The 16,235-nt window shown below is 43.7% G+C and overlaps 1 protein-coding gene across 2 annotated transcripts in view; it reads left to right on the forward strand.

Moving 5' to 3' along the window:
- Nucleotides 1-16,235, forward strand: part of itgbl1 (integrin, beta-like 1) — a 200,058-nt gene that overhangs the window by 18,367 nt on the left and 165,456 nt on the right. For both annotated transcript variants that reach the window (XM_059970527.1, XM_059970526.1), the window contains one exon: nt 7,474-7,676. In XM_059970527.1, the coding sequence (XP_059826510.1) occupies nt 7,474-7,676 (203 nt within the window). The remainder of the gene's footprint in view (nt 1-7,473; nt 7,677-16,235) is intronic.

Below are 16,235 nucleotides of genomic sequence, written 5' to 3' on the forward strand. Positions count from 1 at the left end.
GGTCCTGGACTTATTTCCACTCGGCATTATTTACTTATTATTATTTAATTATTTATGGTTTTATATTGCTATATTTCTACATTATTCTTGGTTGGTACGACTATAACGAAACCCAATTTCCCTCGGGATCAATAAAGTATGTCTGTCTGTTAATTAAAAATACCAACAACTGAATATCAGGGTCTCACCGTGAATTGATGGGTTTTGATCTGGGTCCCCACTGCATTTAATACTCATCCTGGGAGAATCCTGAGAGGAGTGGGGATGTCACATTCCATGGTACAGTTCCTGAATGACCTGAATGTTGTTTTATGGCAGCAGAACAGCACAAAGGCATAAAGTTCAGTGGCCACTTTATAAGGTACACCTGTACACCTGCCCATTAATCACCCAATCATGTGGCAGCAACTCAATGCATAAAAGCATGCAGACATGGTCAAGAGTTTCAATTGTTCTTTAGACCAAATATCAGAATGGGGAAGAAATGTGAGCCAAGTGAGTTTGACTGTGAAATGATTGCTGGTGCCGGATGGGGTGGTCTGAGTATCTCAGAAACTGCTGATCTCCTGGGATTTTCACGCACAACTGTCTCTAGAGTGTACAGAAAATGGTGGGGATAAAAACACATACAGTGAGCGGCAGTTCTGTGGGCAAAAACACCTTGAGAGAGTTCAGTGAAGAATGACCAGTCTGATTCAAACTGATAGGCAACAGTGACTCAAATAATGACACATAACAACAATGGTGTGCTGAAGAGCGTTGCTGAATGCACAACATGTTGAACCTTGAAGTGGATGGGCTACAGCAGCAGAAGACCATAAACATACACTCTGTGGCAACTTTATAAGGGACAGGAAGTACCTAATAAAGTGGCCACTGACTGTAAATCTTTCCTGCTGTTCATCCTCTGAAGAGGTGGTCATTGCTGAGCTTTGTTACTGGAGGAAAAAATGAAGCAGGGAAGAAAAAAAATTGACTCATATACTTTATTGTGTCACATACATTACGTAAACCAATGATTAGAGGTTCCAGGATCCAATGGGTGTTTCATTACCTAGAGTGCGAGAGAGAGAATGTCAAAACACTATCACAGTCTCCTGTCTCTTTCCATTATAGAGGTGTGATTAAGTGAGAAAGGTTATCATTTATCTTGCTTATTAGTCAGGAATTATGTCCAGCTTAGAATAATGTCAGTATAGGAGGTCGTTGGGGCTTCCTAGCCCATTCTGCCTGGCTATACGCCTCTTCCCCAGCCTGATTGCAAGACTCCTAAAATATTCCTTACCGAATAAGAAGCCACCAATCTCTGTTTTAAGTTTTTGAATTAATTCCTGCCCTTAACATGAAGGAAACAAGAAGAAATTGCTCTGGAAAATTATTCATCAGCTCTTTTGAAATAATCAGCAGCCAAGCACTAACACTGATTAGTGCACAAAACCCAAGGGGAAAAGTAAATATTTATAAGATTATAAATCTATACTTTATTAGGCCATTTCATCTGTTGGTACAAAAATCTATCCAATCTACTTCTTGTTTTCATACATTACCTCCACAATTACTTACTCCATATGCACAGACAATTCTTTATTTCAGAGGAAGAATAAGGAATAGGAGAAATAGTTGGGGGCAGTTGGCACATTTTGCGCGTCACAGTTCCTGAGGAGGCATTGGATTGCACATAATTAGATGCTTGGCAAGGACCAATAAAAACAAGTTAGGTTTAAGTGGATCGGCTACTGCGGGAGTGACCATTCTGTGAGTGAGTTAGTGCTGGAAGAGTTGGAGCTTGAAATGGATGAACTCCATCTGGGATGCCGAGGGGTTGATAGGTCACACAGGGAGGTAGTTATACAGAAGGCACAGGAGACAGACAAGTATGACAGATTTAGGGAACCTTGGTTTTCAAGAGAAAATGAGGCTCTGGTTAAGAAAAAGATGGAGGAACAAAGCAGGTATAGGCAAGTAGGAACAAATGATGTACTTGAGGAGTGTAGGAAATGCAAGAGAACACTTAAGAAGGAAATCAAGAGGAGTAAAAGAAGTCATGAGGCTGCTCTAGCAGACAAGGTGAAGGAGAATCCTAGGGGTTCTATAGATATGTTAAGAGCAAATGGATAGCTTAGATACTTGGACCCTGTAGATTGCTAGTGCCCTAGCTGAGATACAAGGTGAGGTGCCGGAGGATTGGAGGATAGCTAATGGTGTTGCGTTGTTTAAGAAAGCCTATAAAAATAAGCCAGGAAATTATAGGCCAGTGAGCTTGACATCAGTAGAGGGAAAGTTATTGGGGGGCATTCTAAGAGACTGGATATACATGTATACTGTATTTGGAAGGGCAGGGACTGATTAGAGGTACCCTATATGGCTTTGTGTCTAACCAATCATATAGTTTTTCGAGGAAGTTACCAGGAGAGTTAATGAAGGAAAGGCAGTGCATGTTGCCTTCATGGACTTTAGAAAGGATTGTAACAAAGTCCCACATGGGAGGTTGGTCAAGAAGGTTCAGTCGCTTGGCATTCATGATGAGGTAGTAAATTAATTAGACATTGACTTTATGGGAGAAGCCAGAGAGTGGTAGTTGATGGTTGCCTCTCTGGCTGGAAGCCTGTGACTAGTGGAGTGCCACAGAGATCATTGTTGGATCCATTGTTGTTTGTCATCTATATCAACAATATGGATGATAATATGGTAAACTGGATCAGCAATTTTGCGGATGACACCAAAGTTATGGGTACTGGACAGCGAGGCAGACTATCAAAGCTTGCAGCAGGATCTAGACAAGTCAGGAAAATGGGCTAAAAAATGGTGGATGGAATTTAATGCAGACAGGTGTGAGGTGTTGCATTTGGGAGGACATGCCAGGGTAGGACTTACAACAGAGGGATCTGGGAATACAGATCCATAATTCCTTTAATGTGGTCCCACAGGTAGATAGGGTCATAAAGAAAGCTTTTGGCACATTGGCCTTCATAAATCTATGTATTGTGTACAGGAGTTGGGAAGTTATGTTGAAAATGAATAAGACATTGGTGAGGCCTAATTAGGGGTATTGTGTGCCGTTTTGGTCACCTACCTACAGGAAAGAAGTAAGTAAGATTGAAAGAGTGCAGAGAAGATATACAAGGATCTTGCCAGGATTTGAGGACCTGAGTTACAGCGAAACTTTGAATAAGTTAGTGCTTTATTCCCTAGAATGTACTTCAGAAGACTGAAGGAGCTATACAAAATTAAGAGGGGTATTCATAGGGAAATGCAAACAGGCTTTTTCCTCTGAGGTTAGTTGAGACTACAACTAGAGGTGAAAGGTGAAATGTGTAAAGGGAACATGAGGGGAAGTTTTCCACTCTGAGACTGTGAAAGTGTGAGTCAAGCTGCCAGCACAAGCCAGCATTTAAGAGAAATTTGGATCAAGACATGGATGGGAGGGGTATGGGGGACTATGGTCTAGGTGCAGGTCGATGGGAGTAGGCAGATTAATGGAATAGACAGGCCAGTTTCTGTGCTGCAATGTTCCGGGAGAAGTATAGGTTTCTGATGGGCGATGTTGCAGAGTTGTTTAAAATCATGAGGGGCATACATAGGATGAATGCACTCAGTCTTTTTACAAGTTTGGGGAACGAAAAACTGGAGGTCAAAGGTTTAAGGTGAGAGAGGAGAAGCTTAAATTATTAGAAATCTGAGGGGCTACAGATTTTACACAAAGGGTGGTACTTGTATGGAATGAGCTCTCAGAAGAGCATTAGAGGCAACAATAACAACATTTAAAGGACACTTCAACAGGTACTTGGATTGGAAAAGTTTAGAAAGTTGTGGGCCAGGTACTGGCAAATAGGACTAGTTAGGATGGGCGTCTTGGTCAGCAGGGAACAATTGGGCTGAAAGACCTGTTTCTGTGCAGTATAATTTTATTACTCTAAATGCACTTTCTAAGGCCCAACTTTCTCTGTTGTGTCACGAAGCAGGTCAGGGTCTCTTCGCCACCCTGACTGTTGCTGGAATTTGCAGCTTTCCTACTGCCATCAGGTTCTTGAACCAAGCTGCACAACCCTCACTCCATCTCAGCAACCAAACACTGTGGACCACCAATGCACTACCAATTGTGCCTTCAATTGGGCCTTTGTTATTTCAGCACCAAGGTTTTGTTTTTACACAGTTATTTTTTTCACTGTGTGGTATAATTTATGTCCTGTGTGTTGTCTATACCTACGTGATTGTAACTGTACCCACTGTACTTGTGCACATGACAATTGGTATTGATTTATTTTTGTCACATGTACCAAGATACAATGAAAAGCTAGTCTTGCACCCCATTCAAATAGATCAAATCATTAGTGCATTGATAGAGTAAGGTAAAATGAAGTCAATGCAGAATAAAGTTTAAAAGGTGCCAAAACGTGCTGCGCAGGTAAACAATAAAGTAGAAGATCAAAACGAGGTAGATAGTGAGGCTAAGAGTCCATCTTATCATAAAGAGATCCATTCAAGGTTCTGATAGTGTTACGAAATCCCGTAACTAGATCACTTACCAGCAAAGATAGAGAGGTCCGTTGAAGTCTGATGGTACCATTTTTAAAAGTCTTTATTTATGAAGGGGCACAAAAATAAGATTAATACAAACATTCAGATAATATACGTCATCACTACTCAATCTAAAAGCGCGTGTCTAATAATAACCATCAATAAGAAACAGCTCGATCGTTTGTCTAGGGGATAACATATTGTTCGATGGAAATATAAAAGTCACTCAGTTCCTGCAGGCCTCAGCCTTTTGGGGGGGACCGCTGGGTTTTCACTTGTTGGAGAGAGAGAGATTGGTGAGAAAAGAAACTTGCCCGGTTCTTTTATGAAGCAAATCCGTTGAATCAGGGGAGCAGGCTTCCCCGTAATTAGCTAAAAGCTGGTTTCCATGGTTCCAGTCACCGATCCCAGCAATGGAATCGAACGCACGTGACTTCCTTCAAATGGCTTCCCGCTACTACGGGATCGTTAGCGTTTCTTCTGGTGCGTCTGAAGGGGGTGTTCCCCCAGACCCTCTTTTATACTTCCTCAAGGGGTCTCAGATGTCAATCAGGTTGGGATGATACAATCTCTCTCTCAACCAGTCCACTTTGCCCGAGGGCTTGCACATAGCATAGTCCCCAATCCACAAACGTGGTCTCCAGGAGACAATGGTCAATGTCGCATTATTTTGCACCGCGGTGGAACGAGGTATTCGGCACGTCTCTCTCTCTCCCATTTCCTGGGTCTCCTGAACGGACTCAATAGTGATCTTGCGATTCTCACAAAGGAGGGGGCAACCCTGCACCCTTCGGCCCCTCAGAGCTGTGGTACATTCATAACAATAGAAACTGACCTTCTGCCCGATGGGAGATACAGTAGGAGAGTAATGAATGGTCAGGGAGTGTGGGTTTTTGACTATGCTGGCAGCTTTGCTGGGACGGGGTGAAGTATAAGCAGACTTGATAGAGGGGAGGCTGGTTCCTGGAATGTGCTGAGCTGTGTCCAGAGCTCTCTGCAATTTGTTGCAGTCACATGCCACACTAAGCCGCAACGCATGCAGATAGAATGCTTTCTGTGGTGCATTGATAAAAGCAATTGGTAAGACTCAGTGGATTTATTTAGAGAGGAGCTGGTGGGCTTGCTTGGCCGTGATATCAGGTCAGGTTATTGGTGATGCTCACACTTAGGAGTCTAAAGTTCTCAAGCTCAACACCATTGAAGTATTCAGGAGCATGTGCACGTCCTTCCTTCTGAAGTTAATGACCAACTCCTTTGTTGACACTCAGTGACAGGTTGTTGTCATAAGCTTTCTACTCCTTTCTGTACAATAAACTGAAGCTGACTAGACTGGACCTTTCCGTGTCATTTCAGAGTGTATCATGAACGATTTAGAGTCATGCAGCACAGAAACAAGCCCTGTGGCATATCACGTCTATGCCACTTGTACCAATCTACCACTATTTAGTTATCAGTGTCTAAGCTTTTCCACCAGAAAAAGTGGGATCTCGCAGAGGCTATCCATTTAAAATCCACTTCCCATTCCCATTCCAATATGTCTACCCATGGCCTCCTCTGCTGTCGTGATGAGGCCGCACTAGGTTGGAGGAACAACAACTTATTGGAGGAATAACAGTTTGAATAGCCTCCAACTGGTGGCACGAACATCAATTCCAGTAATACCCCCTCCCTCCTTCACCATTCCCCATCCCCTTTTTCTTTCTTCTATGGCCTTCTGTCCTCCTCTATCAGACTCCCCCTTCTCTAATCCTGTATCTCTTTCACCAATCAACTTCCCAGCTCTTTACTTCATCCCATCCCCTTCAGGTTTCACCTGTCACCTTGTGTTCCTCTCCCTTCCCCCCACCTTTTAAACTACTCCTCAGCTCTTTTACTCCAGTCCTGCCGAAGGGTCTTGGCCCGAAACGTTGACTCTTTATTCTTTTCCATAGATGCTGCCTGGCCTGCTGAGGTCCTCCAGCATTTTGTGTGCTGCTTGGATTTCCAGCATCTGCAGATTTTCTCTTGTTTGCGACTGACTATGCTTTAGTGATTCAAGTGCTTGTCTAGATGCTTCTTAAATATGAAGAGTATCTGCCTCCATCACATCTTTAATCAGGACATATTCTAAATTCCAACCTTGCTCTTTGTGAAAAAGACCCCCCCCCTCCCAGATTCTCTCTGAACCTCTTCTCCCTCTCCTTAACCTCTTTGTCAACCCCACATTGCAGAGAAAAAGTATTCTTACCATCTACCCTCTCTATCCTCCACATCATTTTTGTACAACTCTGTCAGATCCTCAATCCAGGGAAACAGACCCAGCCTATTGAATCTTCCCTTATAACCAAAATGCTTCAATCCAGGCTTCACTCTGCAGCCTCTCCAGTGCAATCACATCCCTCCTATAGTGGGGGGGGGGGGGGGTGTGACCAGGCATGCAGGAAGTGAATCAGATAGAGAGCACTGTGGCAGGGGATTGGGAGGGTGATTCGCATTCCACCCCTGGAACCACAAGGCTGACGGTCCCGGTGCCGTGTTGAGGGAGTGCTGTATGATCTGAGGTGTTCAGCTTTGGATGTTTGCAAACTGGGACTATTGTCCCTCTCAAGTGGACGTCGAAGATCCTATTATGCAAAAGATGGCCAGTCCTGAGATCAGCCTTTGATCTCCGTAAGCACCAGTAGAGCAGATTACCAGTTCCTGCGGGATCTTACTGTGTACAATTTGACACCCCCCCCCCCCCCCACCCCAGGTTCCCTACGTTACACAGAATGTATTTAACTGGCTGTATGGAACTTTGAGATGTGCTGAAAGGGATGTAGAAAGAGCAGTGGTAATACAAGTCTCCTGCAATTGTGCATGAATGATAGATTTTATCTAATGTTCACTGTTCAGCTTTCTGATTATTTTGAGGGGTGTAAGTGCGGTTGAGGTTTTAACCTGCCATTCTTCTCTTGCGGGTGATGTGATGTGAAGGCACCGCACCGGTCCCTGTAAGCTCTCTGTGAGAAAGTCGGAAAACCAGTGCCGGTCCCGGGATGGTCTAGTCTGCAGCGGACGAGGGTGGTGTGAATGTGGGAGATGCGTCTGCCTCGTCAGCGAGCCAGGGACCTTCTATGGTTCCCGATGTGAATGCCAAGACTGGGCCTGTGAGCGAATTAATGGGAAAGTTTGTGGAGGTAAGTACTTTCCAACTATTTCTCCATCTGTCCTGCCAGTCTTTCCCCGATTTTTGTAGTCTCCAGGATTTCCGGATTAACCTCCTGGTCATGGAAAAGAAATAAAGAGATGTGGAGTTTGTTTTAATTACCTTTATTTATTGATTGATTGATGATGGGTGCCGTAAGACCATAAGACATAGGAGCAGGATGAAGCCATTCAGCCCCTCGAATTTTCCATTTCATCTCTATTGTCCTGCCATCTCCATGTAACCTTGCTAATCAGGAATCTGTCAAACTCTGCTCTAAGTATGCCTAATGACTTGGCCTTCATGATCATCTGTGGCAATAAATTCCACCAATTCACCATCTTCTAAAGAAATTCCTCCTTAACTCTGTTCTAAAGTGATGTCCTTCTGTCCTGAAGCTAGGCTTCTCTGACTGAGAGCCAGTAATCACTGGTGTGGATAACACAGATCCCCATTACTTCCAAGTGGCGTAGAGCAGCAGGGCAATGTGAAGGATGAATGACCAGTCAATGGGGGCAGGGCTGCTGGAGATGGGAGAACAAGTATAAGGCATTGCTGACACCAAATTTGGAGTGTTGTGTGCAGTTTTGGTCACCGAATTACAGGGAGGATATTAATAAGGTTGAAAGAGTGCAGAGAAGGTTTACAAGGATGTTGCTGGGACTTGAGAAACTGAGTTACAGAGAAAAGTTGAATAGGTTAGGACTTTATTTCCTGGAGCGTAGAAGAATGAGGGGACATTTGATAGAGGTGTATAAAATTATGATGGGTATAGATAGAGTGAATGCAAGCAGGCTTTTTCCACTGAGGCTAGGGGAGAAAAAAACCAGAGGACATGGGTTAATGGTGAAGGGGGAAAGTTTAAAGGGAACATTAGGAGGGGCTTTTTCACACAGAGAGTGGTGGGAGTGTGGAATGAGCTGCCAGATGAAGTGGTAAATATAGGCTCACTTTTAACATTTAGGAAAAACTCGGACAGGTACATGGATGAGAGGTGTATGGAGGGATATGGTCCAGGTGCAGGTCAGTGGGACTAGGCAGAAAAATGGTTCAGCACAGCCAAGAAGGGCTGAAGGGCCTGTTTCTGAGCTGTAATGTTCTATGGTTCTAAGTGATTCGACCTCCCGGGACTGTATTTGTCCAGGATGCCCCTTGGAAATGACTGGGTCCAGCCACCGCAGCAGATGAGCCAGAAAACTGCGAGGGTCTAGAGTGGTTTAAATGTTGAAACACACCAGGAATGAGAGTCTGCTTCTACAGAGGTTACTAATCCTAGCTAATGAATTGTGAAAGTCTGCTCTAAGGGAAAAGCTGATTTTTTTTTTTGTGCTGGCCTCTATTTCTGGACTCACACATGCCCTCAATTATACTTGCTCATCATTAGTGTCTCTGGCTTCAGCTGCCTGAGCCCTGAGTTCTGCAATTCCCTCTTGAAAGCTTCCTGCTCCTCTCTCCCCTCCTTTAAAACCTGCCTCTCTGACAAAGCCTTTATTCATCGCTCCTAATATCACCATATGGGACTCAAGACTTCCTTGTAAATATTGCTGTGAAATACTTAGAAACATTGTCCTCCTTTTTATGTAATTTATGTATAATTTATGCATAATTCTGTGCTGTTTGAACCTCTGTGCCTGTGATGCTGCCGCAAGCAAGATTTTCCTTGTACCTGTACCTCACCATACGTGCGCACTTGACAATAAACTCAACTTGAGACTTGGGAAAATGAAGATGTTATTGGCTTAAATGCAATATGCATGTAAGATGAAGACGTGCTTTGCATTCTAATGGAGGGCAGAAAGAAGCAGATTTACAAACTTACCAAGGCTTCTTAACTCTTCCATACACCTGAGTTATCTACTGAAGTCATACTGCAGTTCAGAGTTGATCTATACTGAAACTTCTGGAGGTCTGACCACGTTGCTCCGTGTAGTTTATGACCATGTGTGTTCACTTCTGCAGGTTTTGTGCTTACAGCCATCCCCTAGCTGCCAGAGAGTTCAATATGTTGCCACATCGTCCCTGCACGAGGATCAAACTCTGCAGTCAGATGAAGGGTCTCAAACCAGAGTTGTCCATTTCCCTCCACAGATGCTCCAGCAGATTGATTTTTGCTCCAGACTCCAGCAGCTGCAGGCTCTTGGGTCTTTTGCAGCCCCATTAACAGGGGCTGTGCTCGGAGTGTCAGTGGTGGCGAAAGGGTTTGGTCACAGTGAGGCTTGGAAAGTAGCTCGGTTTCAGAGGGTCTTGCAGAGGATAAAAAGTATGTTGAAAGGGAATTGAAGTACTGATCTCAGTCTTGGTAAGGTAATGGTGAAGCCGTAATTGGTCCTGATACAGGGTTTCAATCTGAAACCTCAACAATTCTCTTGCCCCCCCCCCCCCCCACAGATGCTGCTCCACCTCCAGCAGATGATTTTTTTTTTGCTTACTGACCTCAGCCTGTCACTCCTGGATAGACACTCCCTTTAATTGGTGGACTCCCTGTCTGTTCAAAGTACTTCCAGCACAAAGCAGGTCATTCGGCCTCTCTGCTCTGTGCCTGTGTTGCTGCTCCCCACCAGCCTCCTTCCACCCCTCGCTATCTCACCCTATCAATCCAAGATGCCAGAAATCCACAGTGTTACTTCTTTCTCTCTTCACATCCATCACTCCCAGGGTGAGAAAGCTCCACATTCCTTCCACACTTGTTTCTCATATCCATGAGGATGGACACAATGCTGGAAGATTGCCCTTGATGTTTGCAATGTCCAACTGGTGGACCTTATCTCTCCTTTTTAGAATGTAGAACATAGAACATTACAGCACAGTACTGGCACTTCAGCCTACGATGTTGTGTACCGACCTTTAAATCAATCTAATCCTTCTCTCCTGCATAGTTCTCCATTTTTCTATCATTCATGTGTCTATTTAAAAGTTTCTTAAATGCGCTTAATTTACCTTCTCTTAACACCACCCTTGGCAGGGTATTCCACACGCCCACCATTCTCTGAAGAACTTACCTCAGACATCCCCCCTATACTTTTCTCTCTTCCAAACACTTTAAACTTATTCCCTCTTGTACTAACCATTTCTACCCTGGGAAAACTGGTTGTCCATTCTTGTCATCTTGGACATCTCTATCAAGTCACCGCTCATCCTCCTTCGGTCCGTGGAGAAAAGTTCTAACCAACATGCCCTCTAGTGCAGACAGCATCCTGGTAAATGTCCTCTGCACCCTCGCTAAAGCTTCCATGTCCTTCCTTTTGTCTAACTTTTTCTCTCACTGTTTCTCCCTTTCTTTTGATCCCTCTTTCTCTCTTTTCCCTTCCTTTCTCCTCCATTTGACCTCTATTCAGCCATGGTTTCTGAAGTAATTATATTTTAAATACCTCTCTTAATGATCTTAAATCTAATGCCCTCCAGGCACCCAGCTCATCAACCTAGGGAGCTTATTTTTCCTGAGCTGCCTCATCAAAGTCCTTCTTACCTCTGAAGAAGTAACACTGTTAGAGAAGGTTAACCCTTTCTAGACCTCTGTATTTGCTGCGGGGTAGGGGCTAACAACCTCTGCCATTCTGTCAAATGTACACTGAATTCTGTTGAATAAACTATTAATACTACGCTGAGTCACAGTTGCAACAAAAGCAGAGTTGAAAAGTATTATTTGATTATATCCTGGATGTGTTTTACCAGCTGTTTGTTGTATCATTCTGAGGTTTAGAACCCAGTAACCTTGAGATTATGGCTTTTACCCTAACCGACCACAGAAATAATGATGATAATCACACCCTTGAAACAAAATTAAATGTCACTGCTCATGTTTTTCTTTGTTAAATTACAAGGTTATGTCCTAACGTTGTTTGTTGGTGGTGTTAAGCCACTATTTGTGAAGTGCAGCTGGAACCTTGTCCTCTCCTTCTGTGACGGGGTGAGAAGATACCGCACCAGTCCAGATGGTGCGGTGTCGTGTGGCTCTGATTATCGTGCCTACACCTCCTCCGGAGGAACTGTCTTCACCCAACTCACTGAAATAAGCAACAGCATGGGAACTTTCCCTGGAGGAAAGAGGAGGAGCCGGATCACGCTTCTTCCATAATGAACAAGGAGAATGCCATCCATCCCATTGAGCTGTGCTGTTAGTCTCACACCCGCTCTTCCTTCAGACTCAGATTCATTTCACAAGCACATTGAAGCTTACAGTGAAATTGTCATTTGCATTTGCAACCAACGCAACCTAAGGATGTGTCATAGGCAGTCCACAAGTGTCGCCACACTTTTTGGCGGCTAACAAAGCAACACAAGCAACAGCAATGGAGAATGGGGTTGAGAGGGATAATAAATCAGCCATGGTGGAGTGATGGAGCAGACTTGATGGGCAGAATGATATAATGGTGCCCCTATACCTTATGGTCTTAACGGAATAGCAACAAAACAACAGCAAAAGCAAGCCTTGTTTCACACACACACACACACACACACACACACACACACACACACACACACACACACACACACACACACACACACACACACACACACACACACACACACACACACACACACAGTCCAATGGACTCAGGAACTTACAGACATTGGGCCTTCACCTTCCCCAGTAGTCTCGTAGATTCGTGTCATCACCCATTAACTCAACTCTGAAAACTCGCACTTATTCCTCAATCACAGTTTATTTCCTCATGCACAAGAAGTGTGGCCCACTGCCACCAAACTGTTCTAAAGTTCAAAGAGATGTTATTTTTCTACTGAATTGACTAATTGATACATATGTCGACTGACTGGCAATATTGTGTATGCTCAAATTCCAAATCCCTCGCAGGGAAATGGCTCTCCTTCCACCAACCAGGTCAAGACAACAGCATCTCAATGCGTGAAAACAGCTCTTGTTACAATGTCCTCTTCCTGCATAGTGATCTTTTAACAACATCTCTCAATGGTACAGCCCCTCAGAAAATACAGTGCTTGTCACTGACGTTGACACAGTGCTACTCCTCTGTGCTAGACCTCTAACCGTATGCTGTTCCCTTAGAGGTCTCTGGAGTTGTGAAGAATTGAAACTGGTTTATTATCTTCACATGCACTGAGATACAGTGAAAAGCTTGTCTTGCCTACTGTTCATACAGATAGCATCATTGTATCAGTGCGTTAAGGTAGAGCAAGGTAAAATAATAACAGAATGTGGAAAGGTGTAACAGCTACAGAGAAAGTGCACTACAGGCAGACAAGGTGCAAGGTATATTGAGGCGTCTTGCAGCCTTATCTCCGGTTGTCACTAAGACAATTTTGAGAGTAAATGATTGGAGGAAGAATGCAGTCAACTCATCTCCTCCTCCCCAAAGCTCATGCAGATCGTGCAGTAAATCATTGCCAGAAATGGTGCACCTTTTGGCAATGTGTCCAGTTACCACTTCAACATGGTGGTCATGTAAAGCCCACCCGTAGCCCTCCCTTCACTGGAAGGGAAAATGCCAAAGATGCAGAAATGATGTACAAGGATCTGACAGGTTGCAGATGAACACACTGGGCTTCTGATTTCTGAAAGCAGATTTAGACGTGACACAGGAATTTAAGATATGACCAGTTTGTCCTGGTCATTGATTCTGCAGCATGGAAACTGGCCATACATTCTCTCAGATCTGCCCCACACCAGCCTCACCATCTCCCTCTTCTTCTCTTGTTTTTAGTTCTCCTTTGACCCCAGCACTGCTTTTTAGCTCAGACCCTCCCTCTGAGAGCAAGTTGTCACCAGATGTTGGGGTAAGAACTATCTCCTGGGCTTCCAGTTAAATTTGTTGGTGATTTTCTGAGCTCTATCTTTAACATATTTTCCACACAGTGCTGCAGTAGTTGGCGTCACTGCCTTGCAACTCCAGAACCCAAATCTGATCTTGAGTTCAGCTGTTGTGTGTGTGGGGTCTGCACGTTCTCTCTGTGACTCTGTGGGCTTCCCTTGGTGCTCCAGATTCCACCTTCGACCCAAAGACCTGTGGTGGGTTAACTGGTTTCCCTTTGGTGTAGGTGGTTGCAAAAAAAAACATCAGAAGGAAAATGATGGGCACATGAGAGGGAAAATGTCGCTGTACTGGGATATAAGGAAAAGGGACAATGGGAAGCAGAATGAGAGATAGGTTTATTATCACTGACTATTATGACATGAAGTTCATTGTATTGCAGCAGTGCAAAGACATAAAGTTACTGTAAAACTGCAGAAATAAATAAACAGTGCTCAAAAGCTATGCTCAAATGGAATGGACAGGAAGGCTTGTCCACCATGGGCAAAATTGAGGAATAAAAAAGCGTTAATAGGATTATATTATAGACCATCCAATAGTCAGCAGGATTTAGGGGAGCAAATTTGTTCAATGATAGCTAACAGTTGCAAGAAAAATATGATTGTGATCGTAGCTGACTTTAACTTTCCACATGCTGACTGGGAATTAGATAAAGAAAAAATGCCCGATTGGATAGAGTTTGTCAAATGGCTTCAGAAAAATATATACAGTGGTGTGCTGCAGGGATCAGTGTTTGATCTGATGTTGTTTGTCATGTACTGTATATTAATTACCTGGATGAAAATATAGTAAACTGGATCAGCAAATTTGTGGATGTCACCAAAACTGGGGGCACAGTGGATAGCGAGGAAGGCTATCAAAGCTTGTGGTGTGATCTAGATCAGCTGGACAGATGGGTTGAAAAATGGCAGATGGAATTTAATACGTACAAGTGTGTGGAGATGCACTTTGGGAGGATAAACCAGGGCAGTACATACATCATAAGTGATGAGTAAAGTAGAACAAAGGGATCTGGAAATACAGATCCATAATTCCTTGGAAGTAGCATCACAGGTAGATAGGATTGTAAAGAGAGCTTTTGACACATTGGCCTGCACAAATCAAAGTATTGAGTACAGAAGTTGGGATATTATGTTGAAGTTGTCTAGGTGAGGACAAGTTCTGGTTGTCTGCCTACAGGAAAGATGTCAATAACTTTGAAAGAAGCAGAGAAAATTTACAAGGATGTTGCCAGGACTTGAGGATCTGAGGGAAAGTGTAGGGAAAAGTTGACTAGGCTAGGACTTCATTCCTTGGAATGTAGAAGAATGAGGGAAGATTTGATGGAGGTATACAAAATTATGTGTGGTATAGATAGGGTAAATGCAAGCAAGCTTTTTGCACAAGCTTGGGTGAGACGAGAATGAAAGGTCATAGTTTGAGGGTGAAAGGTAGAATATTAATGGGGAATCTGTGGAGGAACTTCTTCACTCAGAAGGTGGTGAGAACATGCAACGAACTGCCAGTGGAAATGCTGGATCCGGGTTCGATTGCAAAGTTTAAGAGATGTTAGAGTAAGTACATGGATGGAAGGGGCATGCAGGGCTGTGGTCCAGGTGCAAGTTGATGGGACTAGGCAAACTAACACTTCAGCATGAACTGGATGGGGCAAAGGATCTGTTTCTTTACTGTCATCCTTAAAGTTAAAATTAAAAAAATTCTAAATGGTGCATCTTGACTTAGTATAACATTACACAAAACTTGCTGCAGATGTACAAATGTGCTACAGCAGGAATGCCAACTGCATAAGGCTTCCCAGCTGCATAACTTTGTTTCCATTGGCAAGAAGCTGCCAAAACCAACAAGCTCAAAGATACATCCAGATGTTTGGTTCCCTAAACCACACATGAACTCAGATGTCTGTATATTGTTTTTTGAATTAAGTGCCATACCAACGGTTTTCCAAGTAGGAAAAGTAAGACAACGGTCAGTAGGAAACTGACCCTTTCTGCTTTTTACAAAACAAGGACAACTTTGTGCTGTACAAAGCAAATACAAAGTGCTGTGCCCTATAGCTGGAGTTGCCAATTTACAGCTTTGTTCTGGATTCTCCAGGAATTAAGAGCAATTTCCTGGAAAACCTCTGGAGCATTGTGGGGGGGGGGGAGTTTTCTTTTAATTTCTTTGACCAAGATTCATTCCATTTGTATCAAAGAATGTTGGCAGTGCTAATAGTTGACTGACTGACAGCCAAGGGTCATACAATCTATTCTTGGTTTTTGGTTGGTTGTGCTTGGCTGGGTAGGTGGAGCAACATGATGACAGACCAGCTTTTCAACCAATGGCAGATGCCATGTGATGAAACCTTCAGAACTGTGGCTTGGCACTCCAGGGCACAACCCATCTGTTAGAGATCCCTGTTTGTTCAGCCTGTGCAAATCCTCCAAATTTGGACAGATTTTTGTGGGACAGAGGTAATAAGGAGGAACTACACTTCTGTAGAAGTTTTGTACCATTCCGTTCATGTGGAAGTCCAAAGCCAATTGACCATTTGAAAAATGTAGTCATGGAAGTAACAGAGGGAAAACAGCGGCCAATTTATGCACAGCAAGATCCCACTGATAGGCAGCATGCTAGGACACCCTGAGCCATTACTTTACTGCTCCATCCAAAGAACTGGGTTCAAACTTTAAGGCATGGCAGTGACTATATTTCATTAGGAGTTTGAAGAGATTTGGTATGTCACCAAGAGCACTACAAATTTCTACAGATGTATCTTGGACAGC

Source organism: Hypanus sabinus, chromosome 5 (assembly GCF_030144855.1).
Source record: "Hypanus sabinus isolate sHypSab1 chromosome 5, sHypSab1.hap1, whole genome shotgun sequence".
Lineage (NCBI taxonomy): Eukaryota > Metazoa > Chordata > Chondrichthyes > Myliobatiformes > Dasyatidae > Hypanus > Hypanus sabinus.